The 26,033-nt window shown below is 35.2% G+C and overlaps 1 protein-coding gene across 1 annotated transcript; it reads left to right on the top strand.

Moving 5' to 3' along the window:
* Nucleotides 1-7,854: 7,854 nt before the first annotated feature.
* Nucleotides 7,855-18,732, top strand: LOC110695764 (transcription initiation factor TFIID subunit 12-like). The gene is made up of 9 exons (XM_021872998.1): nt 7,855-8,286; nt 8,428-8,771; nt 9,132-9,293; nt 15,982-16,599; nt 16,691-16,765; nt 17,392-17,470; nt 17,585-17,649; nt 18,016-18,051; nt 18,142-18,732. Exons 1-9 carry the CDS (start codon nt 8,067-8,069, stop codon nt 18,247-18,249), a joined length of 1,707 nt encoding a protein of 568 aa, XP_021728690.1. The 5' UTR covers nt 7,855-8,066; the 3' UTR covers nt 18,250-18,732.
* The last annotated feature ends 7,301 nt before the right edge of the window (nt 18,733-26,033 follow it).

Here is a 26,033-nt window from a genome sequence, read left to right as displayed (position 1 = left end):
AATTTTTAAATCAACTATTAAACATAGATTTGAAATAATGATATTAGAGATAAACAAGTGTATGGTGAAATGAAGACACTTCACATGTTCATGTGAAGACTTGAAGAATTGAAGATACAACTTTAGCTTAGGAGAGTCGAAGATCAACGAATGATACTTTACTTATTACATATGAGAAGATATCTAAACATATTGGATTCATCGTTGCGGCACTAGAAGATCTCAAGTTATGTATTCATCAGGGAGAGAAAAATACGCGCTGCACTCTTTTTCCCTTGACCATGGTTTTGTCCCAAATTGGGTTTTCCTGGTAAGGTTTTTAATGAGACAGCATCTCGAGCGTATTACGAAGAATGATGTACTCTTTTTCCTTCACTATGTTTTTATCCCACAGGGTTTTTCGTAGTAAGGTTTTAATGAGGCACAGTCTTCGATAATGGACATCCAAGGGGGAGTGTTATGAAATATTTGTGGATATCCATTATCCTCCTTTGTATCATTCCGGAACAATCTAGATCTAGGGTTTATATTCTTATCCAATCAAACCCTAATATATTGTATGTATATATACACCTTATCATATGGAATAATATACATAGATTTATTCTCTTTCAATCTCTCATCTTTCCCCTTATTTCACAACATAAAATATTTTTTTACAATTTCAGACCACATTATAATTTTTTTATTAAAGACAACCTAATTTTACTTTCCGACATTGACTCTATTTTTCCGATGTTGACCACGAGTGTGTGAGGCATGTGACCTCATATATTGCTAATTACACCCTTTTTTCTCCAATTCACTGGTACTAAATCCCCTCCTCTCTCAAAGTAATTTGTCACTTTGAAGGGTTTTAATAGGAGTTGATTGGAGGAGAAAGGGGTGTAATTATTAATATACGAGGTCACGTGCCTCACACATTCGTGGTCAACATCGGAAAAATAGAGTTAACGCCGGAAAGTAGAATTAGGTTGTCTTTGGTAAAAAAAAAATTATAATGTGGTCTGAAGCTGCAACAAAAAAAATATTAAAAGGTTGTTTTAAATAAAGTGGAGACTTTAAAAGGTTGTTTTTGACAAATTATTTCTTTATCTACTTCCTTTTCTTTTCTTTACTTTACTTTATTTTATTGTTTTATTAACTTGTTATATAAATACCCATTTTTGGGTTATTTCTCTTTTAAATTTAATTCACCCTAGATTAGATTAGTTTTAGTCTATTTTATTTTCTCTCTCTTAGGGTTAGATTAGGAGCATCTCTCTAGTTTAGGAGTAGTTTTAGAGAGAAAAGCTTGGATTTTTTTATAAAGTTTTGAGAGGTTGAAGAAGCTATTTGTGGATTTTCTTCTCATATATTCAACGAGTCTTCCTAACTTTCTCTCATCTTTATTGCTTTCCTTTATTTCTTGTGTTTTGTTTAATTGTTTATTGATTAGAGTTGTTTATTAGTTTAATTGTTTAATTTTAGCTTTAATTCTAGTTTTACTTTGTTTTTCATGTTCTTCTTTATCATGTTAGCCTAGATTTTATTCCAGGGAATTAGATGAAGATTATGTTGACGAATTGAATGATTGATTGTGATTTGTATGAAATTAATTCTTGATTATTGTGTATGGATGATGCTTATATGGATTAGAATCTTTCTAGCTAAGTGATTCTATGTTCTTAATTGTGCTTTCAATCAATTGTGCGAAAGTGAGTTGTTTGAGAGTCTAAATTATTCCATACCTATGCTAGGCTAGTTGCACGAGAGTGAATTAGTTTAGTAGGATAATTAGCATGCTTAATTGTGCGAGAGTGAGTTGAGTGTGTTGATTGTTCCTAATTGAGGTCATTTTCATCTGATTGCAATGTTGTTGTTGAATGCATTAATATAATTGGATTCCATTTTCCCTAGTTTTAGTTGTTTGCTTTAAATAGTGTTTAGTTGAACCTCTCTCTATATCTCGATCATCCTAATAGTCTAATTAGCATAGATTGATACACTTAGTCTTCGTGGTTTGACCCTTTACTTGAATTGCCACTAACTAGCTTAGTGTAAGTTTAGGTATTATAAATTTCTAATTTGGTAAGAGTCAGTAGTCCCAATGACCTATTAACCTCCAATCAATTCTCATCCCGCACTTCATACTCAATGAAATCGTCATGAACATCCCAAAGTGACTCATAATCTTGAGAAATAATATTAACATCTTTCGGGGAACCAAACAAAAAAATATCCTCAACAAACTTAACGTCACAAGAAACAAAGAAAACCTAAGACTCAAGATCATACAACCTCTTACCTTTCTTTCCAAACGGGTTCCCAACAAAGACGCACTTGCTACTCCGACTTGAAAATTTATCTCCTTTAATTTTCTAATTATGAGCAAAACATAAGCACCCAAACAACCGATAACATCAAATTGAGGTGGTTTATTGAAAAGAATTTCAAAACAAGTTTTATTGTGAAGTAAAGGAGTATGAGTTCTAAAAATCAAGTGAGCCGCAGCAAGAATACACTCACCCCAAAAATAAATAGATAATTTGGCTTGAAATCTCAAAGCTTTCCCTACTTCCAATATGTGTTTATGTTTTCTCTCAACCCTCCTGTTTTGTTGCGGTGTACCCACACAAGAGGTTTGAAAAATAATCCCAGCTGCAGCAAAAAAAAAATCAAGTAAACATTTAAACTTGGTACCATTGTCACTTTGCACGACTTTAATTGTTTGGGAAAATTGCCTTTCTACTATAGCATGATAAAAAAAAAACATACATAACACCTCAATTTTATCAATCAACAAGTATATCCACACTGCTCTGGAATAGTCATCAACAATAGTTAAAAAATAACGAGCTCCGCACGACGAAACATGACGATATGGATCCCATAAATCACAATGAACTTTCTCAAATATTCCAGATGCCTTATTATTACTCTAAGGAAAACTATTTCTAAGATTTTTAGCATTCATACATACTTCACACCCCTTATTTGGACTATCTTTGCAATTAACAGTTGGAAGTAATAACTTATCCACTTTCTCGGAAGGATGACCTATACGACGATGACATAGCTCCAAATTAGACCTTGCGTCGATAGCGCCTACATGATGCACCAAATCTAATTTGCTAAAATAGTACAATTGTCTCTCCTAGCTCAAGTTCCAATCAACTCCTTCGTTTGATCCTGTATAGCTCAAGTTACAATTAAGCTTATCATTAAGTTGTGAAACAGGAAAGAAAATTACAACTCAAATTAGGAACATAAAGCACCCCAATTAGAGTAATTTTGTCCGATAAACAAACGAAACCAACAAGAGAAGTCAATACTGTTTCACCGTTTGGTAACCCTACTGAACATTCAAGATTCTTTGTGTCAAAAAACCATGATTTTTCTCCTGTAACATGGTGTGTAGCTCTAGTGTCAATAATCCAAGATGTATCATCAAATTTATTATTCACACAATTCTCGATAATTATGGCATTGCCTTACAAACCTGTAACGTTGTAATATATTTTGATTTGTCATGTATAAATAACTACACTTAGAACTCAAACCACGACATTGATAGGTCAATGTAATGGCAACCCCATGACCACTATTGCACTCAATGATTGATGGTGGTGGAGTATTGCATTCGTCCACCATGCTAAACTTTGTGGAAACATGGCTTATTTCTCATTAATTATGGAACACCAATATATAGAGTACAAGCAAACCTAGAATTACCTTATCTTCGTTATCCTTAGAACTAGGAAACAATCACAAATATAAACACAATTACCATAAACAAACTCTATCAAATATACTATAATATCTCTAAAAATATATTCGTAATACATGCCATTCTTCTGGATATATATCGAAACATTTTTTCAATGTAATTCGCGTATGAGCTTTGCAATCACATTTTGATGATTCCTTATTTATTTGAGGTTTAGAAAAATCAACTACCTTCAAAGGTATTTTCCCTTCGCAATGACAATAAAAATCACGTCTGATAGCCCTACCATGTCTAGTGTCCTAACAATCTTTACGAACGACAAAACCATGTTGTTTAGCATACTTTTTATGAAAGACAAATACCTCTTCTTGAGTCTCAAAGTTTGGCCAATAAAAGGTTCATCATCATTATTTTCCTCTTCAATCAAAGGTCCATTCAAATCAAAATCAAGCATGATAAATTCTGTAAACATGAAAATAAGTAGCCTTTATTAACAAAACATAGTTTATTGCATACTTCCTCCGTTCTTTTTTACTTGAACCGCTTTGACTTTTACACTATTAATCACCCTTTTGTTTGACCGTCTTTTGTAAATAATATGCAATGAAAAATATATTCATGTAAGATCTTTTTGAATTCGTCTCAATAAGTACTCCCATAATATGTAAATTTTAAAAATTTTACTTATAGAGAATAAAAGTTATTGATCGTTAAAGTTTTACATTGGCAAGCGTGATAAAAGAAACAGGTCAAATAAAAAAGAACAGAGGAAGTATTAATTAGAAACATCTCAAACGAACAAAAGTTATAACATCTGCTTAAAAATCATCACAATAGCATATATATTACTACCCAAAAATATTTCAACCGAAATTGATAAACCTTAAAATATTCGTCAAAAAATTTAGGCCAAATTTCATTTTATTATATGGGTGTTATTCAATATGGCAGAAGTTAACTCAATGTCTATATTCGTTAAATTTCAACTCCATATACTACCCCGCCCCCCCAAAACACTCACTTTTCATTCCAATTTCATGTGGGTTTCATTGAATTGGGATTATGCAAAAGAAACAAATTCAAACAAATTCTATAACTGAAACTATACAATTATACAAAAGAAGAAAAAAAAAACTTTTGGCAAAAGTAATACGTTGAATTGAATGTTATGTGCTATATATAGCATTTGCCATAATTTTGTTTAGGAAAATTTGACTTTTACCACCTCCATAAAACGACTTATTTGTTTTTACCACTTACATAATTTAAAGTTTTATTTTACCACCTCAGTAAAAAATTAAAGTTGGTTTTTCCCACCAAAACCCAACTTCGGCGATGGAAAAGTGTTGTGGGGTCCACAGTTTTATGCTTCCCTCCTAATTAAATGTCTTCAAACCCGATTTCCCTTTCTCTCTTCAATAACACCTTTCAATTTCTCACCCACCTCCCATTAAAATTTATGAATTTATCTTCTCTCACCTTAGAATTTTCATCTCTTTGTTAAAATTGAACCCTAAATTTCTCACCTTTTTCCTTTACTTTGTCATCTGGTAGTTGAAGAAGAGGTGACACCACAAAAACAGAACAACTAACAAAGGCGTCGTCATCTTCAACAAGGATAGGACCAAAAGCTTGGGTCTTTGTTGACAAAGATTCGAGAATCCTGACAAAGAAGTAAGCATTGCCATTGGAACTCCACATTGGCATCTTTTCTCTTTTGAAGGTGATAGGCTTATGGAAGACATTTGCTTCTGCAATTAACAGCCAACAACATAAATATTTGTTCTAATTTAACACAATTATCATTGCCAAACCTTAATTATATTTACCAATTACAATTTCGAAAAACCCCAAATTAGTTTTTCTTAACACGAACCCTAATTTAGAACCTCTGAATTTAGGGCTCAATTCATAACTGATATTAACAATTACAATGATACAAAAACATTGGAAGATAATTACAGCAATAATTGCGAAAATACACCTAATAATTCATGTGATTTGCGAATTAAGTGAACAACTTATCTTCTTCCAATTTCTCAATCAACTGACTTTTTCAAAGAGCACAAATCTGGAAGTTTGGATGATAAGATTATTAGGGAAGAGCAAATTTGAGGATTTAGGGAGAAATTCGCCAACTTAAAGCACAATTAAAGTTCTTTTTAGGAGAAATGAAGAAGACGAATTTACATAAACAAGGAAATCGAAAGAAATTGGGGAAAAGTTTGAAAAGGAGTCGTTATTGTGTTCCCTGCAACACTTTTCCATCACCGGAGTTGGGTTTAAGTGGTAAAAGCCAACTTTAACTTTTTATGAGGTGGTAAAATAAAACTTTAAATTATGTAGGTGGTAAAAGCAAATAAGTCGTTTTATGGAGGTGGTAAAAGTCTAATTTTCTTTAATTTATTGAAAAAAATTCTAAGTACAAACTTGAACGTTTTGTTTTGGAAAAGTTTGAATTTTTTTGGGATAAATTAATACGAAGAGACAGAAAAAAATGAATTTGGAAAAGTCAAATATTTTGAAAAGATATGATAGCTAATACGCGGGCAATTAAAGATCAATTAATAATTATCTTTTCCTAAATTAAAGGAAACTGAATATTCATATTTAATGTCGCGTTCTTTGTATCTATACCAAATTTTCTTTCCGCCTCTATTTGCTTTAATAAGCACGCGTTTTATTAATTTGGGCCTGTCATTTTGATCCAGGTTTACTATGCCCATGGTACACCTGGGTGTAGGAATAACTCATTGATATTTAAATGTACAACAATCCAAGTATACAATAAAAAAAAAATTGACTAACAAGTTTAACCCGTGACGGGCTAAATACTAGTTAGATAGAAAGGGAAGGAAAATAAAGCAACCTAGACTTGACAACACAATATGAGTAAAGTGACTCGACATCTTCATCCTTCGTTGGCGCAAATCAGATCACCATTGTAGGCTTGTAGCTACTTCCCTCCACCAATGGCGTATCCAGGATTCACATAAAGGGTGTGCACAGTTATGTACTTATAGAAAATCATGTTGTAGTCAGCAAAATAATGGTTGGGAAAAATGTGTTGCGTGCAATGGGATTCGAATTCTAGACTATAATTAAATTCAAGAAAGACTAAAAAAACACTTGGATAACCAGGAAACTACACTTAATTATTAGTAAAAAGTTGCACCAAATTTTATTTTAATATAATGTAGTTGCAGGGTATGCAAAGGCATACCCTTGATACATGTTGTATCTGCCCCCTGCCCTCCACCATCTACTCACGCTTTCCTCCTCCACTGAAACTGCACAGGAACCACCATCTCCACCATCATATTTTCGGCGACTTCGTCATCAAATTAAACGAAAACCCTAAGAAAAAAATAGAAAAATTAGGACATGGTTAACTATTAAAGGAGAAGGTTATCGTTCTCCTCCATTGAAAATATTAATAAGCTTTGATTACTCCAAGTCTCCATTAAAGCTACTTCCACCAGTGAAGCCGTCGAATCATTGATACCTTATCATATTTCTACTTCAAAGTTACAATATTAACCCTAACTTATTTGTTGAAGTTATGAATTTACCCTATTGATATAGAAGTTAGGCCTGTTCACGGATCGGATATCCGATCCGAAATGTGATTTCGGATCGGATATCCGAAGACTCGGATATCAAAAATTGATATCCAAATCCGATTTGAAAAATTCGGATATCCAAAATTTTCGGATCGGATGCTTCGGATATCCATTATCCAATATTAAGTAAAATTGTTATGATTACTTTCTAAATTTCACTAATTTTACCGTTTTTTTATCGCTAAGTTGTACAAAATATTTTAACAAAAATAGTAGTCCTTTTGCAATTAATGTTATCATCAAATATATTAAGAATATTACAATAAGTTAATAATACAGGGTTAGTTTTATATGAATAATTTAAAAATTATATTATTTTAGGCTTTATATTTCGGATATCTTTCGGATATCGGATATCCGAAATTCTGAAAATTAATATCCAAATCCAAATCTGCATCCGATATCCGCTTTTTCGGATCGGATCCGAAATGAAAATTCGAATCGGATATCCAAAAATTCGGATCGGTTGCGGATCGAATTATCGAATTTTCGGATTCTCGGATAGTTTTGTACAGGCCTAATAGAAGTATTACGTAAAGAACTAAAGGTCATCCATAAAAAGAGGCAAAGAGCACAACCTCCCCCACAAAAGCCACAACTATAGTACTAGAACTCCCAAGTTGTCACTTTCCACTTCAATTCATATAAATACTCACTCCCTTCTCACCTCATCCAAAAACCCCCCAATTCAATTCTTTTGAAAAAAAAACCCCAATTTTTTTCACTCTAATTCAATGGAACCACCAACACCAACACCACCCTCATCACAACCCACTACTTCACACCCAACAGACCCTTCTCCCTCTCCTTCTCAACCACCAACTCCTTCGCAACAACCTCCGTCGCAACAACCGCCGTCTACTCCTCTTCCACCCCCACAACCGCCGCAACAGCCACAGTCACAACCGCAGCAACAACCACAATCACAATCACAACTGCAGCAACAACCGCAACAACAACAACAGCAACAACAACAACAGCAACAACAACCACAACAACAGCAACAACCACCACAACAGCAGCAACAACAACACCAACAACAGCAGCAACAACAGCAGCAGCAACAACACCACCACCACCAACAACAAACACCTTCAAACCCTAATCTGAACCCCACAAATCCACACCCTTCTTACCCCCAACAACACCAACAACAACAGCAACCGGTTGCATTTAGTAGAGCAGCATGGTCACAACCCACATCCCAATATTCACATTTCTCTTCCCAATTTCAGTCATCAACTTCATCTCCTGCTGCCCCTCCGCCGCCGCAGAGGGGTGGCATTGCTATTGGGGTTCCTGCTCATGCTTCATCTGGTCCGACTCAACCCGCCGCCTCGTTTTCTTCCGCTTTTGGTGTTCAGTATGGTGCTGCTCTTCCTCGCAATCCTGTCAGTCTTCCCGATCCTTCTGTTGTCCCCTCTTCCTCCCCTTCTCCGGTAATTTGTTCATGTTTGTGTTTTTGATTTTTGAGTTTTTGATTTCATGAATTGGGTTGATTTGTTTTTGATTGATCGATGTCAAATACTGGAATTCGGCTTTCTGGGGTTGATGGGTCAATGCTGGATTTTTGTGGGAGTTTAAATTGAATGTTGCTTTAGGTTTTTGGTTGAAATTTGATTTTGTGCTGTGAAATTTCAAAGTATATGTTGTTTATAGATTGCTGTTTTTTGGAGCAAGAATTGGTTTTTATGCTAGAAATGGAGATTGATGAAGTAGTATTTGATCATGCTTAATTATGTTAATTTCATACTTTGTGATCACCATATGCTCAGTTGTGTGTGGAAATGGCTTTGCAGGCAAGGCCTATGATGCATGGAATGCCGAGCATGGGGATGATAGGTTCTCAGATGCGGCCTGGTGGGGTTCCGCCTTCGGCCCTTCACCAGCAAAGACCAATGCAGGCAGCTACTGGAATTAGATCCCAGACTACTTCCAATAATATGCCATCTGTGACCCAGGTTATGTTTGTCTTCTTTGGATCTTCTTCATTGGTTTTATAATATTAGATCAAAAGTTCAGGTTTAGTGTTTCATTTAGTGAGTTGTAGTGAGTTTTTCATTTGTTTGGTATCTTTTTGTGTAAATATAAGATTGAAACAGATAACTTTAGAGCTGCAGTAGAGGATGAGGAACAAGTCTTATTAATAAATACACATTATATTTGCATCTTTGCTATCTCTCGTTAAAAATTTGACATGATATCTCCAATATATTCTTTAAGCTAATTTTAAAGAAGAATTGCAATAACAACAACAATGACCTTGAATTAAGCGGTAGAATCTAGGAGAATCATATTTTTCATCAAATGTAGTATACTATGGGAATATCTTGTGAATCAAGTATAGTCTACTTTTATTTCTAGATAGTAATTGTATTCAATGTCTGCATTAGTATAAACAAGTGGACGACCAGCATAAAGGAAGTATTTTTCTTAAAACCCAACAATTGGGATTATATTGATAATCTGACTGAGCTACAACATCAATACTTTCATGAATACTGTCTACCCATAATCGATTGCCAACCTCCATGGGTTGGAAAATGGAATTGTGCCAAACTATTAGCAACCTTATTTCCACTATACGTCTATACTTAACAAACAAAAAGACAACAAATCAAAGCTAGATAACAAGGCATAAATATCTAAAATAAAAAACAGATTGCTGCTACCCCTCTTCTTGTCACTCAAAGTTTGAATTATTGGAAGACAATCACTTTCCACAGAAACATTCTTCATGTTCAGTTCTAGAGCCATGCAATTACTCAGCTCCCAAATCTCGACAAACTGAATTGATGCACCTGCCACCACTCTGCCCTCCTCATTCCTAAGAACAATTCCTAATCCCTTATCAACCTAACCTACTGCTTCCACATTCACCTTTACTTGACCTGCACTTGGAGGCGCCATAGAAGATGTGAAAGAGTGTGTGACCCACCCTTTGAAGTAGTCGCTGCATTAGAACAACCAGAATGTAGCTCATTAATAATCTTCTTTGCTTACTCTAAAGTCTTCAATGGCTCCATTATCTCCCCCTCAATCACAAATTTATTCCTAGCTCCCCAAATTGCCCAACAAGAAGTTATTAATTCCCCCAACATAATACTTGCCAAATGCTCGAAACAGGCAGCCCACCATTCAGTAAAAGAAGAGGGTTGCACACTAATTAAATGCTCGTAAGGACTGATTTGCAGCAAGTGTGGTGCTTTTCTTTGTGAAGTCAGTAGTTTAAAATTAAGGCTGTATGCTGGTTGATGCATCTAGTTTTACTGTGGACGGTTCTAGTTGAAGTATGTGTGTTTGCATTGTTTGAGAATTAATAATTTAAAATTGATCAGTGGTATAATTTAGTGTTTTCAGAATCTGGTGCTTGTGTCTAGTTGGGTTCCATGAGAGGATTTTATCTCGTATATGTAATTTAAATAAGTTGAAGAAGAGTTATCTTGAGAATGATAGCATAATTCATGTCCCTTGGGAATAGTCCTTGGTGTTTGGGATATTCAAATATGTCTAGATTCAATTCAGTAAGATACATGGTGGAAGGCTAACTTTAGTTATGAAAAGATACATGGTAGAAGGCTAACTTTAGTTATGTAAGCTTTATGCTTTCATTACATTGTAACCTCATTCATCTTCCTTTAGAGGATGTACAATCATTAACTAAACAAATAGTCCATGGCTTCCTCTCTTGCTCTTTCTCATCCCTTCCCATTGTTCACTTTTTTTTCTTTCTCCAACACCCACCCCACTCAAGAACTAATAAAAGTAGTTCATCTACTTTATGCTATTAGTACTATACACCACCACATGCTTTCTCTTATGCTTAGTGAATTGGTGATTAATTATCAAAGTACATAGTAAAATGATAATAATGATTAGATTTTAATCGTCATAGCAATATAATAATGGAAAAAAGTAAATAAGCAATTACCATGATTAATTAGCAAAGAAGAAATTAAGAATATCATAATTATTTTATGGAGAGAAAAGAAGTCCAAATGGAGAAAAGTGAAAATAAATCAATATGGGTGTCTATTTATAACATTTAAACTATATGACGTCAAAAACTTTTTGTTGAAGAGAATTCATACTAAGCCCTATATTTTTTTTGAACTTATTTTCACTTATTATAGAGAAATTGAGTTCGTGTAAGAGCTAAAAAATATAGGAAAAAATAAGTTCTGATGAGTGAAGTTTCATGTTCAATTGACAACCAATATAAGTAAAAATATGTTGTGATGTGTTTGTTATATTCAAATTAGTTATAAGATAAGCTCAAATAAAAATTAGGGGAATTGAACCTGAAATTGGACTGATTGGGCATGCTTAAGATCACTACTTGGCGGTACAAATGGATGTTACTCACCAGAATGACAAGTTTTGGTGCGTAGTCTTCTTAGGACACACTAGTGATCATTGTTTTGTTGAGCTATCAGCCAATTTAAATTTTTTTTTTTTAGCTTAGTTGGTTCATGTAGGGCCACTTCCATATGAACTTTAATTGAGTCATGATATAATCATTTTATAGTTCATGAACTTGTAAAGACATGTTAGCATGAATGTGGTCCACTAATTATTTTTTACTTGTGAATTGTGAAATATGGATTATGGAGTAAGATTTATCCATAAAAGTTGGTTCAGGGACCATATTCATGACATAAAATTGTCTGAAGGCTATGCTGAAGTATAAAAATTGAGCTTATGTAATGACAGGTTTATGAATTATTGATGGAATGAACCAAATCATGTCTTGATTCATGTATGAGTGGGTTCTGTACCATCTCATGGAATTAAGTTTTTTTTGGCTAATTGCAAACTCAAATAATTGTGAAGTCGCTGTTTTAGGGCGCACTAGCCAAAACTATTTCAATTTTTTTTTAAAAGTTTGTCGGCAAGGCTAATGTGGCGTGCATACCAATCTTAGTTTCATACTTGTATCTTGCTTAGATTTTTCTAATTATATCCACAACACGACTAAAAGTTTTCAATGACATTTTTTCTATAATATAGAAGAAAAAAAAAATGGAACTTATAAATAGGCACCCATATTGATTTTTTTTTTTTGAAGAAAGAAGGCACCCATATTGATTAATTTTAACTAGTGGTAATTATTATTATTTTTGTTAAGGGTGTATTTTTGTAATCACCAATTGGCCTACGTAATGGGGAATTGTGTTTGGTGTAAGATAGAGAAAAATGTGGAGGGCTATAGCGATTTACAAAAGTGGGACGGCATACTTTTTTTTCAGTTGGCTGAGTTTTCAAGAAAAAAATATGTCATGACAAGAATGATGTGGGCGAGCGTGATAGAGACTGAGTGTCATGAATTTTTTTTTTCTGTGCCATTTTCATATGAGCTGCTCACTTCACATTGCCTTGCCATGAAGTGGGTTTTAATTTTTATCGATTTGGAATAACTTCTGTAAGATTTTTTCCCTAAAGCTATATTTGATGAAAAATTTTAGTAAAGGAGGAGCATAATTGCATGTCTTTGTTTAAGCCTTGTTGTATGGGGCTACAAAATTCTTCTATTTGAAGGGTTAATGTTGATCTTATTGAAGGGTAATGCCAATTCTTTACATGAGTTTATGTCTGTGTTGGCTGGATGGATTGCATTTTACCTGGAGGGAGAAGGTCAAATGTTGACCTTATTGAAGAGCTATGCCAAGTCTTCATATCAATTTTACATCTTTGCATGTGCAGCTATAGTAGGAGAATATCCAAATAATATTTTTAGAATCAACTGATCAAGGTTTTCTACTTTTCCATGAACTCTATCTAAATATAGTTGAATTTTATTGGCATGAAATTCATTTATATATTTAAGAAAGATGTAAAGATAAAGTCCTTGTTTGATATGACCCAAGGAGTAGCCTACCCTTGGAAGAAAGTCTCCAATGTAAGACACAGTGTTCGGGTTTGGTTGTTGAGAATACCTAGTTTCTTGGAAATGGAGTTTGACCAGGTTGGAGTATCTAATTTGTTGTTACAATTTGGGGCAAGGGTTTAGAGTACATTTTGGATGATGTTATTTCATGAAGTTCCTATGATGTTTCAGTTCCCTTCTTTACAACAGCTGTAGTAAGAAAGCTACATGGTATGAAGTGGTTTGTGGAAATGAGAATGCAAAGAATTGGGACATTATCTCTAAAATGCTAAAATTCTTGATGATATGGAGGTGCTTGTAGTGTTTAGCTTAATTCTTGAAGTTACATTTGAATCCACCGACCAAAATTCGGCAATTGGTTGAATTCAAAATATTCAAATCAGCTTGTTGGAAGTTCTGCAAGTTGACAGGGTAATTAACACTAATTCTCAGAGCTACTAATTTAGACCTTTCTAGAGGCCTCTCTTTCTCTTATTCATTCTTTATTTCTCTGAAATGCACTCTTTTTAAACAATATATATTGTTAATACCTTTTGGTTCCTTGTTCCTAGTTGCTCTTCTTGTGGTATTAGCATTTGTGTTTGTCTCTTGTTGGAGTTTATTGTGTCGGACCCTGGTTAGTTCGAGTAAACTCACTCACCAAATTACAAGACTATGCACTAATATATAGTTGAACAAAAAGCCAAGAGCAACGTGGGTTCTATTATTGGCAAATGTCGTTTGAAAAATTTATGAAGTGGTGCCTTTGTTGCTTTTCAGCAACTAATGTGCACTTGTGGTTTTACATTTCAAATCATTAGTAATCTTGAAGAAGGATAAGCTCTATGAGCTTCACAATTTTGCTTCTTTATTTTTTTTTGACAAACACTGAGCAGAAACTTTATATTGAAAAAACTTGATTTTGGTTCCTTTTTTTTTTTTTACATTGATATTCCTTTTTTTTTTTTTTCCTTTACATATGCTCCTTAGATTTGATTATGGCTATGACTCTATGAGAGTGATTTTTTTTATTGTTTTATTTATTTATTTTTTTGACAGCTTATATTTCGATTGGCTCAGAACATTTGTAGTAGTAGAGTATTTAATGTTTAATTTTGTACACAACTGGAATTTAATTAGAAGACACTGTGAGTCTTGATGATTTCAAATTGATGGATTGATGGGTTCTCAAATAATAATAAATTACACATATCTATTTTGAGTTCTCAGTTTGTCAGGTATCTGATGATGTATATGTTTAAAGGACTTGGGTATTGAAGTGTTTGTCAGGTCTTGGATGAATAAATAGACTGAGAGTTTTCACTTTCATCAGGATAAAGTGTTTGTCTGTGACTTATTTGATATCTACAATTCTACATGATATTATTATAATATTATATTTACTAAACATATATTAGCACAAAATTATTCCTAAGTGGGGCTTTGATCACAAAAGTCCCTTAACTACGGGTATCACAGAGAACCACTCTTAAGCTCTAATTTGTTTTCCAGTCAACATCTTCTACTAGCTTTTGTTGATTAATGTGAATGTATATCTATACTTTTTAAAATGTAAGCATTTCTGCCCTTTTTTTGGAAGAGGGAAATGCTGAAAATTGTATGTGGATATGAATCTTCACACTAGATGTAAGGTTTGACTGATTTTTTTAGGGGAGGGATCCGGTGAGAATAGGTTCATATGTGAGAATTCATACTTATATGAGAACTAATTTAAAATTTAGAACATGTGAATTAAAATTTAGAACATGCGAGTTAAAATTTAGAACATGTGATTCAAATTAAAAATTTGAACATATGAGTAATAATTTAGAACATTTGTGTGAGCAATATGTTTATAACATCTGATTTAAGAATTAGAACAAGTGATTAAAAATTTATAAAATTTGCTTTATGAAATATTAAACATATGAGTAAAATATAGACATATGATTTAAGATTATGAACATCTGAATTAAAATTTAGAACAAACTGATATAGAATATAGAAAATGTGAGTAAAGAATTTAGAACATACGAGTAAAAAAATAGAACATATAATTTAAAATCTTAAAAAAAAAAATTAAAAATCTTAAAACACACGTTTTAAAATTTAGAACATACAAGTTAAAATTTTGGAACAAGTTATTTAAAATTTATGACATCGAACTTAACTAATTTATGGTTTAGAACATGTGAGTATTAAATTAGAACATTTGATTTAATTTAGAACACCTAAGGAAAAATTTAGAACATCAGATTTAAAATTTAGAACATACGAGTAAAAATTTAGGACATAAAGAGTGTTCTCACATAAGAAAAATTCTCACATAAGAAAATTTCTCACGAGAGCCTTCCCCTATATATATATATATATTTTTTTTTTTTTTTTTTTTTGAGGGAAAATTTAAGGCTTAAGGTTTGATTGATGAATGCTACATCAGGGCTGGCTTATATAATTTTACACTTGAAGTTGGATTTTTAGTTGAAGGCCCCATGAAAGGGGAGTTTTTGCTGACAACCAGCTTATTTACCCACTCCTTTCTTCATTTGGCCCTTGTTGTCACTGCTCATGCTCTTCTTTTAGCATGCCCTCTGTTCCCATTGTTTTATTGGTTGTATGTGTCACATATATACTTAGCTGTTTGTTGTGGACTTGCGGTGATCAAAAGTTATTGCATTTCTGTATAATTTTTTATTCGCTTGTCTTTCGCTGTATGTAATCTACTTTCTGTGCCTAGACATTGTAATGATGTGGTATACGCCATCTGTTTTCTAAATATGCAGAATTTCCAAGGACATGGCATGTTGAGGGCTTCTTCTGTAACTTCACCAAATACAGCAACGCCCAGTACATCACAAACCCAGCAGTCTCCATATCAGCCATGGTTGTCTGCTCAACAAGGGCGCCCCCCTTTGCCCTCTCAACCTTTTAGACCCCAGGTGAATCCCCAGTCACTACAACAGAGACCTCATATCCCTCAGCAGCCACCTCAGCCCATTCAAGCAAATTCCCAACCACAGCAATTATTGCAATCACAACCGCAACAGCAATTACATCCTTCTCAACAGCAACAGCAATTACATCCATCTCAACAGCAACATCAATTCTTATCATCTCCGCAGCAGCAGCAGCAGCAGCAACAGCTACATTTTTCAGCATCAAATCAGTCTCAAGAGAATTATGGACAACAGCTCCCAGCATCAAGAGTGTTGCAACCTTTACCTAATCAACAACAAATTGTCAGGGTACAGGGATCAGCAAATCAGAAGCCTCCCTCCTCTGCAACGGGGCAAGTAGCCATTGTCCATTCTGGTCCTATTGAGAATGTAAGTGCTGCAGAAATTCCTGAACCTTGTAGCACTATACTCAGCAAGAGAAGCATCCAGGAGCTTGTGAACCAGGTGAATGATCTTTACCATCTACTATTTGCCCTTGCATAGTTTCATTGGTCAAGATTTCTGAATATTTTAAGTTCTCACGCTTGATCAACAGATTGATCCATCTGAGAAATTAGATCCTGATGTTGAAGATGTTCTAGTCGATATTGCTGAAGATTTTATTGACTCGGTGAGTTTGAACCTTCACCTCCTTTATTCTGATAATCTTTGAGTTTTAACCTTCACTTCCTTTATTGATCAATATTGCTGAAGATTTGATTGACTGGTCAATTTTTTTAGTTAAGCTTAAAAAATTATCTTGGTACATATGAGATAGTGCTGAGAATGCTGTACAGACCCCTTTCCCCCTCTTATTTTAGGTGGTGTTAAATATTATGGGATGTAGCTATTTTGAGTATTTCTTATACTATTGAATTGCTTATGCTCATATTCTGCTGGTTGTAAGGCTCTTATCAATGACATACGGTGTTTCAGTTTGTGCTACTGATTTACTGAATAATTCAATTCCTTAACTGATTTAGTTATATGATGTACACCTTTTGTTTCATAATATATATATATATATATATATATATATATATATATATATATATATATATATATATATATATATATATATATATATTCCAAATTTCTTCTTGTTTGAAGCATGTTGTCACCTTTGACATCCTGGAAGCTGCATCCTCACTATACCCTTCTTGTCAATCAATTATGAAACATCTTTACTATATCTTACTCAAATCTCCCATGCATCAAATTAATATGATAATGCTGTTGTGCATCATTTTTGAGCAGGTTACGACATTTGGCTGCTCATTGGCCAAACATAGGAAGTCAAACACATTGGAAGCAAAGGACATATTGCTGCATCTAGGTCAGTGACGTGGATAATACATATACATAATGTGTACTGTCATATCATACTTTTTAAGCTATTAATATCTGGTTTGTCTATATTCTAATTTGTGAATGTGTTTTGTCATTGCAGAAAGAACTTGGAATATGACTCTTCCAGGGTTTACTGGAGATGAAATTAAGACCTACAAGAAACCAGTAAGCTACTATCAGATAATGTGCTAAAGAACAGTGAGACATGAAATATACTTAATAGAAAACTAGACATGAATAATCTTGATCAATCCCACCTTTCTGTTGTTCAAGAATCATTCCAGCTTTATGAAAATAATCGGAAGTGTTATTCTTGTATACAATAGCTGGCCTAACAAAGACTAGGAAAATAACAGTAGAGATAAATTTAACCTAATTGTTTTATATTACTCAGAAATATTTCCTGAAAAATGAAAAGGTGGGATTTTTTTCCTTGAATGTGGTTGAAATTTTGAGTTCTCCATGTAAATTTTTTGTTCCATTAATTGATTTACTACGTATCATATTGATGATCTGTTTTGGTTTTCATAGGTTGTTAATGATGTTCACAAAGAGCGCCTAGCACTGGTACTTGATGATTTTCTTTGTGGATTCAACTTTATTATTCTCTAATATGTACTTGCCTTGACTCTGTTTCTCATTTTCATCTTTGGGCAGATAAAGAAATCTCTCACTGGAGCTGACAATAAAACCTCTGCTGGACCAGCTACTGGAAATGTTAAAGGGCATTTGGCTAAAGCAACTCCCAACGTGGTGGGATCATGAGTCTCGTTTGACCCGTCTTTGCTTCAGATGATATATTGGTGACATTCTATTCTTGAGGCTCAAATTATTTGGCCTCAAGTATTTTTGTAACTCAGGTTATGTGACCTAACTCTGAGCTCCTGAGGGCCTTTTTTGGGGAGTAACAGCTGCTGTGTATTTAGCTTTTGGTTTGGAACTGTTAGCTTTCCAACTATTAGTGAATAGCATCTGTTCTTTAAGGGGGAAAATTGTAAAGGGAAGGAAGGCCGATTAGGGAAGGCAAGGAAGAGTTTTGTCACATACCAACCACTAATTTTATGAGTTGTATAGAGAGATGATATTGGATGATCGGAATATGAGGTAATGATTATCTTAATTTACAGCATTTAAAACATTTGCATATATATACTCCTATTTAGGAAGCAAACGGTGGGAGGCATTGTAGAGATGTGAAGCTTTGTGTCGCCTATTCCAACTACTCGTACGTAATTAACATTGAGCATCCATTGTCATGTTGTTTGTATTTTGGTTAAACTCATCTCTTTTGGTATGCTATTGGAAAGTTATACAAGTATTCTCTGCATTACTGCTGATTGTATATGGGAGAATTGGTCAGGTCTGCTGTATATTGAGTAAACTTAATAGGAATATTTACTACGTTTATAAAATTTTCATCTTCAGCAGCATCTGATTTAGCGATCGAGTACCATACTAACGACGTTTCTAAATGCGTTTGTTAAACTATTGAAGGTGATTCACCCAGTAAGGGTATATTCTGATTTACTGAGTTGAACTGCACTGATTGAAGCCGAGCTGAACTGAACTGAATATTTTATGATAAAGAAATTAGAAACTGAATTGAACTAATTGGAGTTTAACTGAACTAAACAGAAAATAAGCCGAAGAAAACAGGCCCTAAGTTGCCATATATTCTACGTCGTATATGCTTGTGGACTTGTGGTTGATTAGTATTCTATGAAAGTCTAATCATTTAGGTTAGTTAAAGCCTTGGGGGTGAAATTAGTGTCATGTCGGAGCTTGGGCTCCATTTATATTCTTTAATCTCCTTGTAATAATGTAGAGTAATTTTCTTGAAGTCATCTGATTTCTTTTCTTTTTTCTAAAATCATAAAAAGAAAAGAAAATCAATAAAAAAAGAATTACATTAATTGTGTAATTTTGCGAATTTGATTATGACCATCTTTGATTGATTAAAAAAAATTGTGTCAATTAATTTTTTGTGTGCTAACAACATTTTTTGTGATTTTGTTATAATATTTTACTTAAATTGATATTATAATATTTTAGAAAATATCTATTTTCCTTTGATGTAAATTTTTCTTGATACTTGTTCTATTAAATGCTTAGATTTTTTTTAAACTCATTAAAAAATGAATGGAACTTGACCAGGGCGTTGACTTGCGTTGACTTTTCTCTCTTCTCTCTCCTTCCATGGTGATTTGATTTTGCTGGTTTTTCTTCAGCTTAATCGGGTTCAATGGCTCAAAAGAAGAAGCAATCTACTCCTCAACCCTCAAACAACTTGAATCATCCTTCCAAATCTTCATTATCTCTATTGAATGATGGTGTTAATCGGCTGAATGTGTCTAAACTTTCTGGTTCTGCTTCGATTCCAGAAATTGATGAGGACCCTGATGAACTTGTCACTCCTTCTCATTTGAGTCGATTCTCAACAGAGAAGATTACTAGAGCTGAGCTGAAAGCCCTTGTGGATTTTCATGTGCGATTAATTAAAGCCAATAAAACAGTACCCCGTTCTACTGTTTCATTGGATCTCAGAGCTTCCTCGTCTGATCTTGATGCAGGTTGTGCTTTAACAGATGATGCTATGGTGGCTGAAGGTAATCCTGGCCTCAATTTTGGGTCAGTTCCGCGAATTCCAGAGACAGCAGTTCCTAGGGTTCCTGTTACTGTTCCATTGGTTTCTGGGGTTGGTTCTGCTCCAATTGCTGACCCGGTTTCTTTGGAGGGTGATGTGGTACTCCTCAGCCTAATTCTATTCCTGCTACTAAGCCAGACATTGCTAAGCTCACTGCTAAGGGTTCTGCCCTCTCCTTCGTAGCCCCTATGGTCAAAGATGGCAAGTCTGTTGCCATGTTACAACAAGCCGAAATTACTGAAGGTAATCTTAAGTGGAAGAATTCTGTAATTTTCTATGTCATAGGCTATTATCCTACTATAGCTGTTGTTCATAGATATATTGCTGAAAATTGGAGTGTTATAGCTAAACCTGATGTTTTTTGGCATGATGATGGTTACTTTCTGATTAAAATGCAAAACTCTCATGATATGAATGTCGTTCTTAGTGCTAGTCCACACATGTTCTTTGGTAAGGCGACTATTGTTAAGCCTTGGTCTGAGAAATTTGACTTTCATGCTGAGGTTTTGAGAACTGTTCCTATATGGGTTAAGTTACCTAACTTACCTTTGAATTGTTGGGGTGTGCACACCTTGAGCAGACTGGGAAGTGTCTTAGGAGTTCCTTTATGTGCTGATGAATGTACTTCAAAGTAGTTGAGGGTCTCTTTTGCTAGATTGCTCATTGAAGTTGATGTAACAAAGGCTTTACCCAAGACTATCTGGTTTGAAAGTCCAGATGGTGCTTTGATTGAACAAAAAGTTGTTTTTAAATGGACACCCCCCTTTTGTAGCAAATGTAACAAAGTGGGCCATGACCGTGCTATTCCTAGGAAGGTTCAGCCTCAAAAGAAGCAGGTGGCTTCTAAGGAGCAGCCTAAGAAAAAGGTGTGGGTTGCTAAGTCCCAACCTGCTACTATTCCTGAATCTGGGGGTAATGGCTCTGTTCATAGTGCTGGTGTTTTCACTCCTGCTCCAACTACTGTGCAAGCTAATTCTGATGATGATTGGAGAGTGGTGGGAAGGAAGCATAGAAGTCATAGTAATCCTCCTGTCTTTACTAGTGTTCCTAATTCTAATACCTATGCTGCTCTGCTTAAGGATGGGGATGGTGCTGGAGAACTTGATCCTATCGGGGGTGATGGTAATCCCCCTATGGGGTCATGATTATCCTATCATGGAATATCAGGGGTCTTAATGATCCCTGCAAAGTAGTTTCTATTAAGAAACTGCTAGCTGAATAGTGTATGGATGTTGTTGGTATTATGGAAACTAAGGTGAAGTGTGATAAGAGTGTTAAGCTTCAGAAGAAGTTTGGATCTGCTTGGTCTTGGTTTTGTAACTACTCATTTCTCATAGGGGTAGACTCTGGGTTGGCTGGTCTCATGACAAGGTTAATCTTTTAGTCCTCTCCTCTCATGAGCAGTTCATTCATGTCCAAATTAGCTCCAAGGATCTTCAGCATTAGATTTTCTGTACCTTTGTTTATGGCTTACATTCTATTCATGATAGGTTACCTCTTTGGGATGGTATTTCTAGTCTTGGAGCTGTTTCTAGGCCTTGGCTTGTTATTGGTGACTTTAATTCTGTTCTCAATTCTTATGATAGAGTTAATGGTAATGCTATCACTGATTATGAGGTCAACCATTTTAGAAGTTTTGTTGACAATCTTGATCTTCGTGAGCTCCAGAGTAAAGGTTCTTTTTACTCTTGGTCTAATAAGGGTCATGGTGATACTAGAATTGCTACAAGGATTGATAGGGGGCTTGTGAATCAGGCTTGGTTGAACAAGTATTCTCATGTTGAATCTATCTATCTTCCTCCTCTCCTCTCTGATCACAACCCTCTTTTGGTTGAAGTGAGTAGATTTTTTGCTGCTAAGGGGATACCTTTTAGGTTTCTTAATTGCCTAGATGTTCATGTTGACTTTTGTTCTATTGTGGAAAACAACTGGCATAGTGTTACAGATTCTTCTGCTATGGTTACGATTTGGCAGAATTTGAAATATGTCAAAAAGAACCTGAAAGATCTGAACACTAAGTACTTTGCTAATGTTGATGAGAAAGTTGATGTGGCTCTTGCCTCTTTGAAAGCCATTCAGGACCAGCTTGCTGTGGATTATTCTAATTCTAACCTTCATGTTAAAGAGGCTGAAGCTGTAACTATGGTGAAGCATTGGATGTATATCCAGGAGTCCATTTATAAGCAGAAATCTAGGGTTGATTGGATCAAGCTGGGGGATTCCAGTTCTCACTACTTCTTTTCTGTTATGAAGCACAGGCAAGGTAGAAATAGAATTGATTCTATCTTCACTAAAGATGATGTCCTTTTGAAAGATCCTGTACTTATTGAAAATGAGATTGTGGGGTTCTATAAATGGCTCCTTGGTTCTAGTGCTGGTTCTCTCCCTGTTGTTGACTTGGTCACTATTAGGAGAGGTTCTCAACTCAGCTCTATCTCTATTGATATTTTGACTTCTGTGGTTACTACTTCTGAGATTGATACTGCTCTAGCTCAGATTGGAGATGATAAGGCCCCTGGAATTGATGGTTTCAATGTTGTTTTCTTCAAAAAGGCTTGGCCTATGATCAAAACTAATATCTATGTTGCTATCTTCTCTTTCTTTGAGACTGGTGTCATTGCTAAGCAGTGGAATTGTACAACAATCACCTTAGTGCCTAAGGTTCAACATCCTTCTTATGTCAAAGAGTTTAGGCCTATTGCTTGTTGTACCATGTTGTACAAGTTGATCTCTAAAGTTCTCACAAACAGGATTTCTAAAGTGGTGGGGACTGTTATTAATGATGCTCAAGCTGGGTTTATCCCGGGTAAGCACATTGGTTACAATATTCTCCTGGCTACTGAATTGATCAAAGGCTACTCTCATAAGTTTGTTTCTCCTAGGTGCATGATCAAGATTGACTTGAGGAAGGCCTATGACTCTGTTGAATGGCCATTTTTGCAGACTGTTTTAGAAGAGCTTGGTTTCCCTCATTCTGTTGTGAAATGGATTATGACTTGTGTCTGTTCTGTTTCTTACTCTGTGATGTTATTGGCTTTCATGCTAAACCTTTTTCTGCAAAAAAAAGGCCCTAGGCAAGGAGATCCTATGTCTCCTTTTCTTTTTGCTCTATGTATGGAGTACCTCTCTAGGTGCCTTAAGGAAATGACTGGGAATCCTAATTTCAATTTTCATCCTAGATGTGAGAAATTAGGTATTACCCACATGATGTTTGCTGATGATCTTCTCCTCTTCTCTAGGGCTGATTCCATCTCTATTCAGCTTCTCTTGCAGGCTTTCCAGAAATTCTCATGTGCTTCTGGTTTGATGGCTAATTTAAGTAAGAGTGAGGTTTATTTTGGAGGTATCTCTGATTCTGATAAAGATCAGCTGCAAACTATTCTTGGTATGAGTAGAGGTAGCTTTCCTTTTAGATATCTTGGGGTGCCCTTATCTTCTAAAAAGCTTACTGTTTCTCAGTGTAGGCCTTTGGTTGAAAGGGTTACTGCTAGGATTAGATGCTGGACTTCTAGACACTTATCTTATGATGGCAGGTTACAGCTTATCAAAAGTGTTCTCTTTGGTATTCAGGCTTATTGGGCTCAGATTTTCATTCTTCCTAAGAAGATTCTTAGGGAAATTGAAACTAAGTTCAGGGTTTTTCTTTGGACTGGGAAGAACACTTATGCAAAAAAGGCCCCTGTCTCCTGGCATCATATGACTCTTCCTAAGGTTTGTGGTGGCTGGAATATTACCTCTCTTGGTGATAGGAATAAAGCTGCTATTTGCAAGGTTCTTTGGGATCTTGCTCACAAATCTGACAATATGTGGGTGAAATGGGTGCATACCTATTATTTCAACAATAGGAATATTTGGACTGCCACTATTCCCAAGAAATGCTCCTGGGTTTTGAAGAAAATCTTGGCTTGCAGAGATGTTATTGATGATATTGGTGGCTGGTCCTTTATTATGGAAAATGGAAAAATGAGTATTGCTAAACTTTATGCCCGGATTCGACCACAGGCTCCTAAAGCAGGGTGGAAAAGAATTGTTTGCAATAACCAAGCCGCTCCTAAGAGTATTTTCATTACTTGGTTAGCTCTGCTTGGCAAGCTTGCCACTAAGGACAGAATTGTTAAGTGGAATGCAAGTTGTGATCCTATTTGCCTTTTCTGCCAGAACTCTTGTGAAACTGTCTCTCACTTGTTCTTCTGCTGTCCCTACTCTAAGACTATTTGGGAACAGATTTTGAAGCTTCTTGATGTGAAAAAAGCAGTTCAACCTTTTCACATTGAACAACAATGGATAGTTAAGAATTGCAGGAAGTCTAGCAGCAAGGGTAGAGTATACTCTATGTGTTTTGCTGAGGCTATCTACAGTATATGGCTGCAGAAGAATAATTTGATGTTTACAGGTGACTGTAAACCTGCAGAAACTGTCTTTAAAGACATTATTTATCATGTTGCTATTAGATGTAAAGGAACAGACATGAAGCTGCTTTTGCTTCACTGAATTCTGATTTTGCTGTTTTCTGCTGTTTCTGGTGCTGTTCTGGTTGGATGGCAGCTGTCCTCAGCCTGGTTTTATTGAGTTCTGGCAACTTTGGGTTGCTGTTACTATTTTGTTGTTGTTGCTGCTATGTTGTTGTTGTTGTTTTGTTGCTGTTGCAGTGCTGTCTTGATGGTTTGGTCTGCTGCAGGTGGTTAGGATGGCAGTTGGTGCTTCTGTCAGGTGCTGGTTGCTGCTTTGTTCTGTTGTTGCTGTTCCTAGCTGCTACTGTTGCTGTTTTTGGCCTCTGCTGCTGTTGCTGTTTCTGGCCTCTGCTGCTGTTGCTGTTCTGCTGTTGCAGTCTGGCTCTGGGTGGCAGCTGGTGCAGATGTTGTTCTAGCAGTCTGCTTTCTGCAGCTGCTGGTTCAGTTGCTGTTGCTGCTGTTCTACTACTGGCTTTGTTCTGGTTGCTGCAGGTTGCTCATGGTGGCAGTCTGCTGTTGTTGTTCCTGAGCTGGTGTTGTTGCTGTTTTTTTGGTTTGTTGCTGCTGGTTTGGTCTGCTGCTTCTGCTGTTTTTTTAGTCAGCATTTTGAATTTGTTTTGTTGTTTTTTGGTGCTTAGCTTGTTTGTATTTCTGAGCTGTGTATTCCCTCTTTTGTCTGGTCCTGTTGCTTTTGCAGCTGAGTCTAGGTGGGGGTTTTCTATGTTCAGTTGTTGGGTTGGTGTTTCTTGCTTGCAGGAGTGTCCTGGTTTGTGTTTGTTTTGTGTTCTTGGGTCTGGTTTCCAGAACCCTTCCTAGAAGGTGGCTGGAAGCTTGAGCTCAAGTTGTTCTTCTCTCTTTCTCCTGAACCCTTCCTAGAAGGTGGCAGGAGATTGAGCTTGAACTGTTTGGTGGTTGGTTGGCCTGTGTTTCAGGTCTTGTGGGGTTAGGTGTTTGTTACTTCTTAGCTCTTGTAAGTTGTAACTTTTTCTTTTGGTAATAAAATTCTTGATATTTACCAAAAAAAAAAAAAATGTTTAGATTTTTGTGTTTAGAGCTAGATGAATACCAAAAGCTTTTTTTGCGAAATCTTATTAATTTTTATTTTTTATAGAACGAGTTAAGAATGAGGGATATTCAGCTATCTATAACAAAATTGGGAGAAAATGAATATTTAAATATCAAACTAACTAATTAAGGGCATGTTCTCATTTATAGAGCTAAATTGAACTGAATTGATTGGAGCTGAAATGAATTGAATATTTTATGAGAGATGGAAATTGGACCTGAACTAAACTGAATTAAAATTAAACTGAAGAGAATAAGTCCTAAGCATTAGTTAAGATATAAAAATTCAAAGGTGACTATGAAAAAGAAATTAAATACAAGTAATAGCTTACGTACTTCCATTAATGCATTCTATGCCGTGAGCCCAAGTCTTGAATTTTGTTTGAACT

The sequence above is a fragment of the Chenopodium quinoa genome, unplaced genomic scaffold, assembly GCF_001683475.1.
Source record: "Chenopodium quinoa cultivar QQ74 unplaced genomic scaffold, ASM168347v1, whole genome shotgun sequence".
Taxonomy (NCBI): Eukaryota; Viridiplantae; Streptophyta; class Magnoliopsida; order Caryophyllales; family Amaranthaceae; genus Chenopodium; species Chenopodium quinoa.
Note: the sequence above shows the minus strand (reverse complement) of the source record. Positions and strands in the feature narration are given on the sequence as shown.

Coding starts and splice junctions, on each gene's coding strand:
- LOC110695764 (XM_021872998.1), top strand. CDS start 8,067: ATGGAACCACCAACACCAACACCACCCTCATCACAACCCACTACTTCA. Junction 17,471..17,584: donor GGACATATTGCTGCATCTAG/GTCAGTGACGTG, acceptor TTGTCATTGCAG/AAAGAACTTGGAATATGACT. Junction 17,650..18,015: donor TTAAGACCTACAAGAAACCA/GTAAGCTACTAT, acceptor TGGTTTTCATAG/GTTGTTAATGATGTTCACAA.